The sequence below is a fragment of the Telmatherina bonti genome (genome assembly GCF_933228915.1).
Source record: "Telmatherina bonti genome assembly, chromosome: 12".
Taxonomy (NCBI): domain Eukaryota; kingdom Metazoa; phylum Chordata; class Actinopteri; order Atheriniformes; family Telmatherinidae; genus Telmatherina; species Telmatherina bonti.
Genome location: NC_136610.1, coordinates 15,292,876 through 15,307,462, shown reverse-complemented (window position 1 = coordinate 15,307,462; position 14,587 = coordinate 15,292,876). Strand labels below are relative to the sequence as shown.

Genomic DNA, 14,587 nt, shown 5'->3' with positions numbered 1-14,587 from the left:
TAGAAGCAACCTGGTTTTTCTGCACTTAGACATGAATTCAATCTGCTTCTAATCCCATTAAAGTGCTTTACAGCTGTGTATTTCATTCTTTGCCACTTCTAACATCTCATGTTAAAATACCTTGAGTGTGGGATAAACACACCCAAATGGACAAAGCAAGCTGACAAGGCTTTTGTTGCATCTCTTGCAGAATAAAAATCAGAAACTTAACTTCTGAATAAAATGATTTACTCTTTTATCATTCACCAGCAACAAGAGATGGATCCGAAAAAAAAAAAAAAAAAAAAGACAATACACCACTGTTGTTATTTCAGTTTTATTATTGGGTAAAATGGCAAGCGTGTTATTTCTATATAAATAACAATCACGTGAGGAAACATACAAGACATGGCTATATGGAGGTGGAAGCTGTGTCTGATCACAATGTCTGCAGATGCAGAATAAATATGACTGCTGTGGGTTTTTATTCTTAAAAAGTGTGCAGTGTCACTTGGAAAATGAGTGCATGAATCTGTACATTGATGAGAAACTTATATGCTCACAGTCAGCAGCTATGTACAGGACAGAGGTCATACAGTAGCTTTTAAAGTTAGGAAAAACAACACTAAAGTAAATCAAAACAAAAATACATAAGGAAAGTCTGACAAGAAAGGTGGAATGACTTTATACCATTTGTACACATTGAAAGTTCATACTAGATTTCAGATAAGAGTTGCCCGTTGTGATTTAGGGTGTGAGGGTGAAAAATGCATAGAAATGTGTCCAGCAGGAAACAGTTTTTGTGTCTTGCCAGCTACGAATCTACAGCAGGAGCATTTCCAAGATGCTTCTCACATTCAGAGCTTATCCTCAGATCACCGTCTCCCCACAACGCCACCAGTACAGGACTCCCAAGTGTGCTAACTCATTACTTCACATTTAAAACACGCTGCCAGCACACAAAGTATGTTTACTACACTGAACTAAACTCTTAGCATCCTTCTTTTGGTCCAGGGATATTAGTCAAGACAGGATTTTCTTACACACAAGTGCTCTGCTATATTCACTCTTAACTAAGGAACTTTTTTAAATACTTCACCAAGTGTATAAAGCTGTTACAGTTTACTAAACTCACCTCTGACTTTTTCTTTGCTTTGGACTAGAAAGGAGAAAAAAAAGAAGAGTAAACTATAACATCGAAAACCTTCTAAATCAGGTTACAATTTGGGATCAAAGGTTACAGAGCACATGACAATGAACCTCTCAGTCTCCACTTCAGACAGGATGGGATCACAGCAAGGGCCCGTTTTAATTAGGCTGAGTTGGCTGCCGTGGATGGGCGAATAGATAAGAGCGGCAGATTTGTGATGAACCACACTCACCATGAATGAAGGGGGTCAAAGGAAGGTGTGGCCTGTAGCCACACTGGAAATAATTATTCTAATTCCTCTGATGGAGGGGAATTTTCCTTGAAGGCACAGGAAAAACGTTGGGGATGGGTGAACTTAAATTGTAGGAGTCAGTCTGGATGTATACATTATGTACAGTGAATTATATGATGGTGTTTTCTTTCTCTTTTGCCAATTTGCTTCGGTTTGTTTTGCCTCATCTACAGCATTCTCACACACTGGATGCAACCGAAAAAAATTACGCACACGTGTATAGATTCAAATCAATTTACCTTAAAAAATTTTACTAATAAGCAACACTGCTGACGTGGAGGCAAACCACCAAGTTTAATTTCGATTGAAAGGGGGAGAAAAAAAAGACAGTGAAATCAATTATGCCCTCACAATTTCTGATTTATGTTTGGTTGTTTGTTTTTTTGTTTTATTGGATGACGGTGGCTCATCCAGTGGAATAACAAATTCATTTGGTTTCTGAATCTGGTTTTCACGATCGCACTCGTTAAATGAAACAATCTGAAACAGAAACACTGCGATAAGTACCCTTTGTCAGAAAACAAAACTTACTGGATCTAAACAGCATGACCTAAGAATCCCCAACCCACACCACCACGTTGCCTTTGACGACGTCAGTGATCTCACAGTTGAGCTTGTCGAGTCGTCCATCCAGGATAAAGAGGGACTCTCTGGACGGTGTCATCAGGTACTGTCCAAAGAGTCCACTGCTCACCATGACCCTGTTCTTGCTGCTCCATGGCCAGTCAAACGATTTGGTGGCCTCTTTCAAGCTCTTGATCATCTTGACTTTGCCGGTGCTCAGCTCCACAAAGAGAGCGTCTGTTTGACGGCCGGAGCTGCCGAACACGTTGTACTGGTGGACTTCTGTGAAGGAGCGCTGGAAGGCCAGATCAGAAAGGTGCAAATTGGTGTGAATGTCGAAGGGCTCCTGGATATTACCCCGCTCAGAGATCACCTGGATCCTCATCAGGCCATCACTATCGTCCACTGTGACCAAGTAGTGTCCATCTGGAGACACGTAGGGAGTGCCGGTGACGTCGCGGTTTTGGCCAATCACGCTGTCCGTCACGCTGTCTAAGATGAGCTGAGGCTGCGTGGCGCCGGTGGAGTCGGGCCTGCAGTTTACAAAGTAGTAGCCGCCCAGATGGGTGTAGGCTACAGACTTGGGAATGCAGTTATACTCCCACAAACTGATGTTTTTAACATAAGATGTCGTCTCCAGGTTGATCTTATGAAGGACGGGCTCATTTTGATGAAGGATGAGACCAAATCTGTGAGGAAATAAAAAAGGAAAGAAGGTTGTAATCAGTATTTGGTCTTGAACTCTCAAAATGATCAATTCTAGGAACGATAATGTTGATCAGTTGATGTATGACCTTGTACAAAAATGAAAGGTGATAGCAGTCTGTTCATGCTCTCCTAATGGCATCCAGTTGATCCATTTTCATACAGGTTTCTCAACATCAACAGGCTGGACTTGTACTTTGTGCTTAGAAAAGACTAACCCCAATAATTCTGAATAACTTGTCTTTCATAGGAAGCCACTCACATGTTCAAGTTTTTCTTGTCATTTACAAGAGAAATATTTTTTTTTAACAATCAGCTTTCACTGAGGAATCTAATCTGTTGCAACCTTTTGAAAAGATGAACAAACTGAATTGAATCAAAGACATTTCTGTTGACTGTTTTAAAGTACAGCTAATATCACCGGAGCATGATGGAAAGCCAAGCCATGGCTGTAATACAGTAGTAATAGCAGATGGAAACAAACTTTCAATCAGAAGAGGAGATATAAACACCTCAGTTCAGTAATTGGTCAATTTGTCTCCACTTCCTCATCACGTCTTTTATGAAACACGATATCAAGCAAGTACTTTTTTTTTTTTTCTTTTTTTCTTTTTTTTAAAGATTTTCTTAAAATAGCCCATTCAAATTGATTTTTTACTGGGTAATTATGAAGATTGCTGGACAGGCACCATTTTAAACAAATGTCCATGAATAAAAGTTAAATGGTGCTTTAAGGTCCATTTAAACACTAACAGAAATTCTGGCCCCTGACAATTCTCATATTGGCATGATCCACACTTTCTCCTCTAATAGAATTACTGTAGTGTTATATGTGGACAAGGATCAGTGAAAATGCTCCTCATTACAAAAAGAGTCACTTAATGGCACATTTTGTTGGAACAGCTGAACAGGGGGAATATGCAAGCAGCTGAAAGGCCCCAATTAAATGTGAATACAAGCTGATCGATGCTGACAGCCACTTCAATCTTGTCGTCATTCATCATCTTTTATGCCATTTGAACACCCAGCTGTCTGTACCTGTGAAGAGAAAATGTCTATCTGAAAGCCACTGAGCACATTATCATCATTGTGATGGGAACCGTTGATCCTGCGATAGTTCTGTCTGCCGGGTCTTAACAGTAGACCTCACCGGGCCATCTTGGTAAACTTTGTTTTATTTTTTTTCTTCTTTTTATCAAGTCATTACTTCTGCACATATTAACAAAAATAATGGTAAATGAATTGTAGTATGTGGTTAGTTGAGCAGCTGCTGAGCTAAGTCAGGTTGTAGCCTTGATTTAATTGGCCTAAACCAATTTCTTGTCTTATTAAGCACTCCAGCTGTTGGGGATTGAATGGATTTCCTGATGTGTAAGAAACTTAGCAACAGGAAATTAGATTTCTTTTTTTTGCTTTTTTAATCCTTTTGAAACTGTTCAATCAAGGTAAACAGCTTGTTTATAAAATGACAAAATCCAGTTCTACACTTCTGTTTTTTACAGTCCAGCCAAAATGTGTATTTAGCAGACATGTGCAGAGTCTGAGTGAGGCGCTTTGCTGCAGGAACACTTGGAAAACCTGCAGGACAGTGGCCCTCGAGGACGGGGGTTGGGGATCCATGCCATAAAGAATAATTAACATACGCAAAATATGTTTATTTCTGCCGTGAAGTTGGCCTTTTTAACATGGGAGTCTATGGGGATTTGCTCTGTTTTGGAGCCAGCCCCTAGTGGATGAAGGGGGAACTGCAGTTGTATGCACTTCCGCATAGGCTTCACTTACCACTTGGGTAAAACCCAACACACGGGACGCAACACACAGCAGTGACAGTGACAACGTGCACATCACGCATCCATTGTCTCCAAGAAATTATATTGGTTCTGATATTGGGGGGAATTTGGGCATTTTCCCAGCAGTACGTAACAGATAAAGCATTAGAAATGACAAGTTGGAAGATTTTTCTCAAATTTAAAGTAATTGCTGTTAACTCTACTTTACAAAAATAAAAAAATAAAAAAAAACAAAAAACCTCATTTCAAAAACAAGTTAAGATCCTGGTAAATCTCAATATCATCATTTGATGTCAGAGCTTGAGACTGATCCAGAAAAATTCAGTCAATGTCGCAAGCACTGGTGTGCACCTCTACATGAACCAGGGCAAAATTTCACATGAATGAATTTCACCTTGGCTGGAGGAGTGCAGCGGTTTTTGCCTCATTGTGCAACTTCCATAGGAAATGAATGGAGAAAAAGCAATGCCCCCCGTGTGTCAAGCCCATCACAGGTGAACCCTGGTGCATTTCAATTGCTGTGTGAAAGACAAGGACCGTCTATATTTGTGATTTAAATTAACTGTTTTAACTCTGTCAAACCAAGTGAATTTATGTTATCTGGCTTGGAAAGACACACTTAGTGATAATAAATTTACTGGGAGCCAGTTGGCACCTGATCCTACCTGGGCTCTTCTGTATTTAAAACAACACTCAAATAAATACAGTTAGAATTCAAAAAGTCCATTTAAAAATGCATTTTGTGGTTTAAAAGTGAAGAAGTATTTTTCCTCCTGGCAGGCAGAGCTGATAGTTTACTGTGTGTCATTACCGCTCCGCCTGTCAAACAGAGCTGAAATTGCTTTTTTGTGGATTGTATTCAATATTGCGACTTGTATGACAGATCAATGGGTAATATATACGCTGTGATATATTGGTAACATGCCTGCAAGCAAAAGGTCAATGGTGCATTTATTCTGCAGTGAAAGAATTATTTTCTACGACAAGATGTTTTTCATGTGTGATGAATTAATGAGGAGACGTTGTTTGGCCTCACTTTGATGCGAGCGCAGCTGGGTCGCTTTACTGGCAGATTCAGATCTCTCTCTGGCAAACTGATAGCTGCTGATAACCATTTGAACCAAAGACTGAAGCATTGTAAATTCAGCTAAGCTCTAAACAAACAGGGTTTAATTAAAACTTCATGTTATCTCAACTTCATGTCAATATTTTAAGTGAACAAGTGTCAAATTTTGATGACTTAAACCTGATCCTAGTTTGCTCTGTGGTGCAGTTAAGATCCTGAGAGCATAAAACTGCATGCTGCACAATGACATACTGTATATATGTAACAGCAATTCCCCTGCACAAACCTCAGATCGACATCTCCGTGGACTTGTTTTTGCCAAAAGGCATTCTTCCCAATGATTAGAAATTTGTGAACGAGGTGTGAACAGCCTGGGCTCCAGGATACTGTAATGTCGGTATAAATAAGAAATACCAGCTTCTTTTTGCTGACATACAGAACTGCCTGAATGCGAGTCAATGCTTTTAATGAATGACAGCCCCCAGAAGTTCCTGTTCACTTAATCGTTTCAGCTGAGGGAATCCCCAGTCATTTAACAATCCCCGCAAGTTGCAGAATATATGTTGCCTGCTCATGCTGTTCAATTGACTAATCAATGCTGTAACCTGCTAGTGGATGAAAAGCAGTGTGGGTACAAAATATGAGAAAAGGCACAAAGCAGAAGTTCATTACACTTTACCAATACATGAGATTATGATGGCTACACCACAACTTCAGAGAAAGTAAACTTTTCCTTGAATTATTTTTATATTTTTTACCATTTTGTGTTGAGAAACTTGGAATAGTACAGTATAACATGCTGATTCAGTTTAACTGTGTTAAAAAACACAACTTAAAATCAAAACTCAGACACATGAAATGAAAATACTCAAAGTAATCCAATTTGTTTCATTATGAAAACATTGAGCACAAGCAGTGAAAGACAAATCTTAAAAAACAAAACATTGTTCCACTTTGCTGCAATCTTCCCTGCAGGTCTCAGCGGATCTAATTACAGCGGGGCCATTAACCCCGCCCACAAACAGCCACACAAAACAGAGTTCTTACTCCTCTACTGGAGACCATTAACACCCTGAAATCCTGCAGAGCTCCTGCTTACTCCTGGCCTCTCCATGACGTCAGCAAGACATTTGGGACCGACTTCTCAGTATCCAGGTAAAGCCTCGGAGTGACCGCTGCTCATGATGTAGAAACTGCAGAAGCGTTTCTATACACGCCGTGTTAAGTATGTCAGTGCTTTCACTGGCAATCAACTAAAACCATAAAGATAAGCTGAGGTGCCTGCTGCCCAGGCTTTGTTATTTATTTTATGTTTGTTTTATTTGGATGAGAAAAAATAAAAGAATTCCACACAATAGTAAGTGTGAGTGTTGTTACTGGAGCAGAACACTCTGATAAGACTTAATATTGCCAAAAAGAAAATGCGGCAGAGGGGCTCATTTTCAACTGTGTAACAGCTTCGCTTTGGTAGTGGATATTTCATTTGCTATGGAGTGGAAGTTTTTCATGGGAGTTTTAATTCCTGTTTAATTCCAAATAAAAGTTAATTCTGCTTTAAACTGATGAAAATATGTAAACTCTTAATTCCCAACGCAAATTTTTATTCGGAATTAGACTCAATTCTGATATAAGTAGCTGGTTTATTCGCATTTTAATTCCGATCAATTTAATTCCTCTGTTATGTAAACCTTTGTTCCACTCCAAATTAATTCCAGTCGTTCTGCACATGCTCGTTACTTTGTCCTGTCCTGGTGACGTGTGTTGTTTTGCCTCCCGTGTTCAGTGGTCTATCTTTCTTCTCCCTCTCAGTTGCTGCAAGAAGTGAAGTAGTATGTTCGCGCTGAGCTAGTACTTCAAAATTATAATAAAAATTGCAGCAAAACTGCTATTTATTATGTAGTTTTTACAAGTTACGACTGAAAAGACAAGAAGCAAGGAGCCAACTTTGTTTATTTCCCGTATACGTCACACGTCACATGTACCCTCTGTCCAATCAGAACCCTTCCCTACCCGCCGCTCTAAAGAGGAATTAAGTGAGGACGTGTTTCATGTAAAACCTCCATTTGGAATTATTATTTTCATATAAACTCGTAAGAGAATAAGTTAATTCCGAATTCTTTAATTCTGAATTATTAATTCTGAATGAAAAAACATCATGTAACCGTGGCGATTCATTCAATAATTCTCCAAATGTCACAAATGGAAATAAATTTTAAGAGAACATTCGGGTTAATTTACAATTACACACTATTTTATTTTCAGCTAACATCAATTAAAGGCAGAGTATGTAAGATTTCAAGGCGATTCTTTCCACCACCAGGTGGCAAACACCAGGTTGTGAGCAAAACCATAAAACTGCTACCTCCACAAACGACCACAGGTTGGCAGTAATGAGCAAAACTCACCCCTCACCCCTCCTCCTTGCCAGCTCCAAAGAGGGCAGGAATCGCTTGTGAGCTGTAGCTCAGAGCTGCTCTGCAATAAATGGGCTTATAACCACCCTACTGGTGGAAAAAAAACACTTTTTTTTTTACTGGTCAGAAAACATTCAAGAAGGGTCTTTGTCATTAATTAAACTTGTAATTTAATAACGCATCAAATATGGACAGACTGGAACCTACATGTTTAAAAAACTATCTAATTATGATTGTAGTTATGTTTTTAATTAATTTATTTTGAAAATATTGAAAATCATACATACTCTACCTTTAAATGCCCCATTAAAACATGCTGGAACTTCTGAAAGATGACACTGAAATAATCCATTTAAATCACTCAGACCCTTTGTATTGTGTTTGGTTTCAGGATTTGTAGCAGCAGCAGCTTCAATCCTTATTGAAAAAGATCCTGCAACCTTATCACAACTTCTTTTCTAAGTTTCTCTTTTTCTTTGCAGAATCATTCAAGCTAAGCCAGGTTAGAGGAGGTGTGTCGGTGCACAGCAGTTTTTACTCTCAAGCCTCTCCAGAGATGCTCTGCTGGGCTCAGGTGTAGACCCACTGCAATTTTACAGGGTAATGGTCAAATGGTTACAAGACATCTCCTCCGAATTCTCTGTAGCACTTTTGTTTGACTTTATTAAAGAACAACATGGGTTTAGATAGGAGAAAAAGACAGGAGACAGCGAGCTTATTGCAATGTCTGATTAAACCTACAGTTAAAAAGATGTTCCAAAGTTATTTCTATTCCTCTTCTAAGAGAAAGCATTAAAGGTAAAACTAGTGTTGCCGTGGGCTGCTCACACTCCTGTCCTCATATTTATTCACACAGGTAACACCAGAGCAGCAAGGAATTGTGGGACAGATTCATAGTCTTTCCTGTGCTACAAGTAAAAAAAAAAAAAAGAGTAACTAAAGGTCCTTTCATCGCAATTTAGCAATTTCCAACAACTCCTAGTGTGTCTGCAACATACTTCCAGGTAATCTCATATAGTTAATACAGTCCAAAAGAGACCAGGCCCCAGATGTTAGGCAGTCTGGTGGTTTCAAACATTAATTTTTTTTTTTAAAAATTGAAGCTGCAGTAGCTGTATACTTCAAAGTTTTCACACTGATGGCTGCCCAATGTCTGGTTGGTACTCTACCAACCAGAAAGTTGGCTCCCCTGACTACAAGCCCAAGTGTCCTTGGGTAAGACACTGTACCCTATTGTTTCCCCTGATGTTTCCATGGGGATATTAATGTGTGTGAGATTGTATATGAGAGCGAATGGGTAAATGTGACATGTGGTGTTAAAATGTTTTGAATGGTCTACATGACTGGAAAAGTAAATTCCATTTACTGTTTACATGCAGCTTTACAAGCTAGATCTGTGACATCTCCGTTATATCCAATAAATCCAGTTAACCACACGCAGATTGGAAGAAGAAGCAGGACATATTGCAGCCAGACTTAAAGTTGAGCAACAAGAGTTCTTTTTTTCTAATACAGATAAGCTCCATGCAGAAAACTTTGGAGGTTTTGCTCAAATATCAATTCTAAAAACTATGAAAATGACTGAAGAGCTTCTTAAATGAGTTTGAAGTTTCCTGTTTATTTCTGTCACATCCCCAGTTTCCTCAAATCTTTGTTCTTAATTTGTCCCTCTGTTCTCTCTCATGCTGCAGAAACATAGAGTTTACACAGCACACTGATATTTCCAATTTTTGCCTACTGAGTGGAACATTTAGTTCATTTTCCTTTTCAAGACTTACTTTGCCGTAATTGAAAAAACATATTTTGAGTAAATCTAACTTATGGATGATCAGTCTCATCTGGGTAAATACTGAGCTTTCTTTCATTTGGAAACTCAAATCACAGAAAAAATTTCCATCCAACCATTTCTTCCTGAAGAGTCAATTTTTTAAAAGTTCATTCAATAAAAGTCTGGCGTAGTGACTCTGACTTCCACATCAGCTTTGATCAGGGTGTCGCTACACGTACCTGATGTGGTTGATGATGAGGCTGGAGGCAGGAATGAAGAAGTCGTCCACCCTGTCAAAGCGCCTGCCGATTGGTTGCGTATGAACAGTGTGATGGGAGACTCTTCCGCTGGCCTGATTGATCACCTGGAGAGCAGGAATACATAAGCAGATGGGTGTTTAGCATGACCTTGATGAACAGACTCAGTGCTGCGGGTTGCTGCTTGCTCACCACAACCAAACGGGGATAAAATCCTAGAACTGATGTTGTTTTTTATTTGACTGAAAACTTCGACTTCTCCTCTCACTGCCACCATACTGGAGCTTCTCAGTGGGAGGCGATGTCTCCGGCTGTCCTTGCTGTTTTAAATAACACTTGTGCATGCATGAAAGCATGCAGACATCTGGCTGTGTGTGGGCAGATTTTTTGCTACGACTGTGACACAATACACACGTTTCCACAGAATGAACTGCAATATGAAAAGAACGAGCAGCATTTCCCAGTATAAAGTCTTGACACAATAAGCCTTAGATGATAAAAGTTAAGCTGAAACTGTGGACATCACACACGTTTATTAGATAATAGATTTTTACTTCAATGCTGATGTGACATCAGAACCAGTCCGGCTGCGTTACCATTGGACTGGAAGTGACTATTAATCAGCAGAAGCAAGACAAACAAAATCAGCAACTAAAACTCCCACAGTGGGTGCGTGATTAATGCTCCCCTGTCATCTGAGAACCTGACACTGTGGAAAAACTTACATTTAATAGGGTATCAATATACAATTCCACTACAAAAGCTGATATGAAAAAATTGCTTTAGAAGTAACTAAGTTGATTTCTGTCAATTTAAATTTAATATATGTGTATGTTAGAGCCAATATGGAAATGTTTTCACACTGGGATGTTTAGTAGAATAAGTCATATGATTCATCTGAATAAGGAGAGCTGATGGATAATGTAATGAAACTAAAAACTTAAATGTTTAGCTGACTATTAGGACATTAATCTAAAATGACAACTGAGTTTCTCTTCAGCACAAATGTCAATTTGCTGCTTGGGCTTGTTAAATAGAAATATCTTCTCATTCTCAGGTCATAAATCAAATTCTTCAAGTAACTTCTTGGTAAATCTAAATGCCATTTGTTTCATTAGACAGAGAAAAATTATGATTAATTTTTATGAAATAAAAACATGAAAATAAAGTCTCTTTTAATTTGAAAAGTTAAAAAAAACAAACAAAAAAAAACAGATGCTTGAACAGTTGTGTCTGCACTGTGTGCTTGTTCTCTGGCTTTTTATAAAAACAACTCTGAAGAAAGACTGCATTCGTAGAAATACTCTGAACTGCTGAGGTACCTGCAGAGTCGGGAAGTTCTTTTCCATGTCTCCCCAGCTCAGCAGCCACACCTGGTCATGAGATTTATCATAGTGGAGCTTCACAGGATATGGGTCAGTGCTGACAGTCTGAAAGAAGACACAGAACAAAACTAGTCAACTTTAATGGCAGTAGAATAACAATTGAAAGTATTATAGATTTTGCTCTTGAAGGAAACTCTTTTGATGTGCAGAAGCATTGCTAAAAGAAAAAAAAAAAAAAAAAAAAAAGCACACTGATGCACGGGGGATGGTGGGGTTAGTGGGAGCAAGCCAAACTGAAGGTTCTCTTTTTTTTTGTGTGTCAGGTGTGTTTAATGCTGAGCTGCATTTCAAATCCAGTGTTGACAGACACAATTGCTTTCCCACACTGAAGTAATTGCTTTCAGCCTTTATCTGTTATTGGACACAGTGACATTATTCCATGTCAGAACAATAGATGAGTCACATGTGACAGAGAAGCGCTGCTCATGCATTATGTCCACCTGAGTGCAGAAATACAAGCAGCCCAAAGCGACCAGGGGGAGAAGAATGGAGCGGTAAAATGAAGCCATCATCTTTTTCAAGTGAATTACAGCAACTCCGCGTTCCCTCCACCCACTGTGAAGGCGGCTCATTTTCTGCAGTATTTGTTTATCTTTGATGCTCCAACAGTCCTAATAGTGTTGTTTACCTTGACAGAATATATAATGCATCACTCAGAAGGTTAACTGATCTTAAGAGACTTATTACAGATAAAATGAGAGTATCTGTTGAATCCTAAGTAATCTTAGAGCACATAGTCATCAGAGAAAACAGGTGCTCAAATTCTGGTTTTTTTTTTTCTTTTCTTTTTTGTCTAACAGCTTCTTTCTGGTTCAGAAAGATTATGAAGATCCTCAGCCAATATGCTTCTTGTAACTTGAGCACAAATTGCAGATCTCTGATATGAATCACAAAGAATTATCACAGCTACTTCAGACAGCTATCAGTGTGCATGTTGTGACAACTTAATTGCAAAATGCGACGAGTTTATTAATGAAAAAAAAAAAAAAAAAAAAAAAAAACGCTAACAAAAAATGTAATTGTAAAAAATTTCAGAATTCAACTAGCTTGTTTTTACTTCACGCTCAGAAATCCCATTTGCTGCTCAATGAAAAAAAAAAAAAGTCAAATCTTTCTTACTGTTGGAGATGAGTGACGGGTTCAGGTGCTTAATTAACAACTGGTAATACAAAGCAGCAGAGCTAAACCTCCAGGCAACTGAATAATGAGCTTGTGACAGACTCTGGGACACCAGCCTGTTTACTGGCAGGCCCCTGAGAGGCTTGTGAGCTGTAAACAGCCAACACAGTGTCAGGAACATCTGCAGGGATCTGAGCAACTTCATATTATCATGGCACACCCAAAAGCCCACTGATACTGGTGATAAACAGAACACTGCCGTTTCGCTAGCACTGTGCTGAACATCGTCATCTAGAAACTGGACCGCTTCTTCAGCCAGTCTTGTAGAAATGACATCCCTGCAGGAAAATAAACAATGTTTTAAGTCGAGAGTGTTGGAGGGACAGCTTTCAACATGATCAGAGGAAAACAGCAGGAGTTGCCATGTTACAATTTCTGTGAATGGTTGCTGGGCGACAGTATCCACGAAGAGGTGGATATTGGGGTTACTTTGTCACCACATCAGTGTGAGGGTTAAGTGCAGGTCTTGACTACTGGATTTGGTATGAAATGGGTCAGGTCAGGGATTAGCAGCCAACAAGAAGTGAGACAGGAGATCTTTAAGCTGAAAATGCAGCTGAGTTTATGTAGTAACCAGCTTTCTGGTAAAAAAAAAACAAAACAAAAAAAAAAAAAAGCCAAGATTTCTTCAAGATCCCTCTTAAAGCAAATGAAATTTATCTCATCCAGTCAATTTATGTTTATTTTACAATGAGCTCTCTTTGATTAGTTGGGGATACCGTGTGTACAAACAAAAGAAATAATTTGGTTCTATTGTTGTCGTACAGCTTCTTGCTTTACGCTCACTGTGGCAAAATAAGTGTCCACCATGTTTCTCATTTGTCTTGTACTATGGTACACTTTGGCTTAAAACGTTTCAGCCTCAGAATCCTACATGGACTTTAAAAACTCAATTTAAACTTCATGTAAATCAGACAGACATTGTACTTAAAAAGTCTGGGTAAGACTTAGTGAGACTGGTTTAAAGTTGGGACATTCATTCATCCATTCATTCATTTTCCAAACTACTCAATCCAACTCAGGGTCACAGGGAAGCTGGAGCCTATCCCAGCAGTCTTAGGGTGAAATTCCATCGCAGAAAGTTGGGACACGAAGTTATAAACAAAACTTCTTCTGACCATGTTCCTTATTCAGGGATGACGTAACCAAACAACTCCTTGGTCAAAGGATCAGGGGGGCAATTTGTGATAAAAATCCTTTACTCATATTCAATGACGGAGAAGAGCCAGGTGGTGCTGATGAAGGCATATTTTTGTTCAAGACTACTTTAACCTTTTTCAAAGCAACAAACTAAGTTATTAGTTTTCTTCTTCCTCTGTATAAAACTGTCACCCTTTTTCACGCTGCTGCCGGAACTGACATGATGCTGGTTTTTCAAACTTAGCCTGAAAATGACCTGGACAGCCTTCTGAGACTGGACATCCACGATGAGCACTCGATCCAAAGTCGGCTGGGCCACATAAATAAACTTGTCCTTGACGTTGACCGCTGACGACCACACACACCTCTGAACCGTTTCTCCTGGTGAGGTGGGGCACACCTCCTCCTGAAAAAAACAAAAGCACACACACACAAACACACGTTAGCTGTGAGTTTATGTCTTTTTAAAAAGATTTTACAAGGAAATCTCATTAGAAAACAATTAGTTTCATCTCATCTATTTTTCTGTTGTTTACTATTTCCATCTTATCACCTGTGCTGACGTGACTAGTCTTATCTTGGCAACTTAGATAAATGAGCTTTGCAGGATCCTGCAAAATCTCTGTAATCACTCCCATTTGTCCACACATAATCCACAAAACAAAGCCTGCACACGATCCGCGGCTGCTCGGCCCCCGGTCCTGGCAGCTCCAGCCTTCCTGGCCAACAGGAACCTTCCCAGCCTGCTGTCTCTGGAGCTTTCCTCCCCTTCACTCCCTCTCCAGATCTGTAAAACTCAAGGCTGTGCCCATTTGTCTAATCCAAACTCAGTGGGACGAATTATGACACTGCCAGCCAAGAAAGGATGAATGAAGGGCTCCAACATTGTGGGATGAGC

The 14,587-nt window shown here is 39.3% G+C and overlaps 1 protein-coding gene across 1 annotated transcript in view; it reads right to left on the bottom strand.

Moving 5' to 3' along the window:
* Positions 1-1,971: 1,971 nt before the first annotated feature.
* Positions 1,972-14,587, bottom strand: part of fstl5 (follistatin-like 5) — a gene marked incomplete at both ends in the record, with an annotated part of 181,762 nt that continues 169,146 nt past the window's right edge. Inside the window, 4 exons of the mRNA XM_079250055.1 lie at positions 1,972-2,674; positions 9,968-10,092; positions 11,308-11,415; positions 13,946-14,095. Coding sequence (XP_079106181.1) covers positions 1,972-2,674; positions 9,968-10,092; positions 11,308-11,415; positions 13,946-14,095 — 1,086 coding nt within the window. The remainder of the gene's footprint in view (positions 2,675-9,967; positions 10,093-11,307; positions 11,416-13,945; positions 14,096-14,587) is intronic.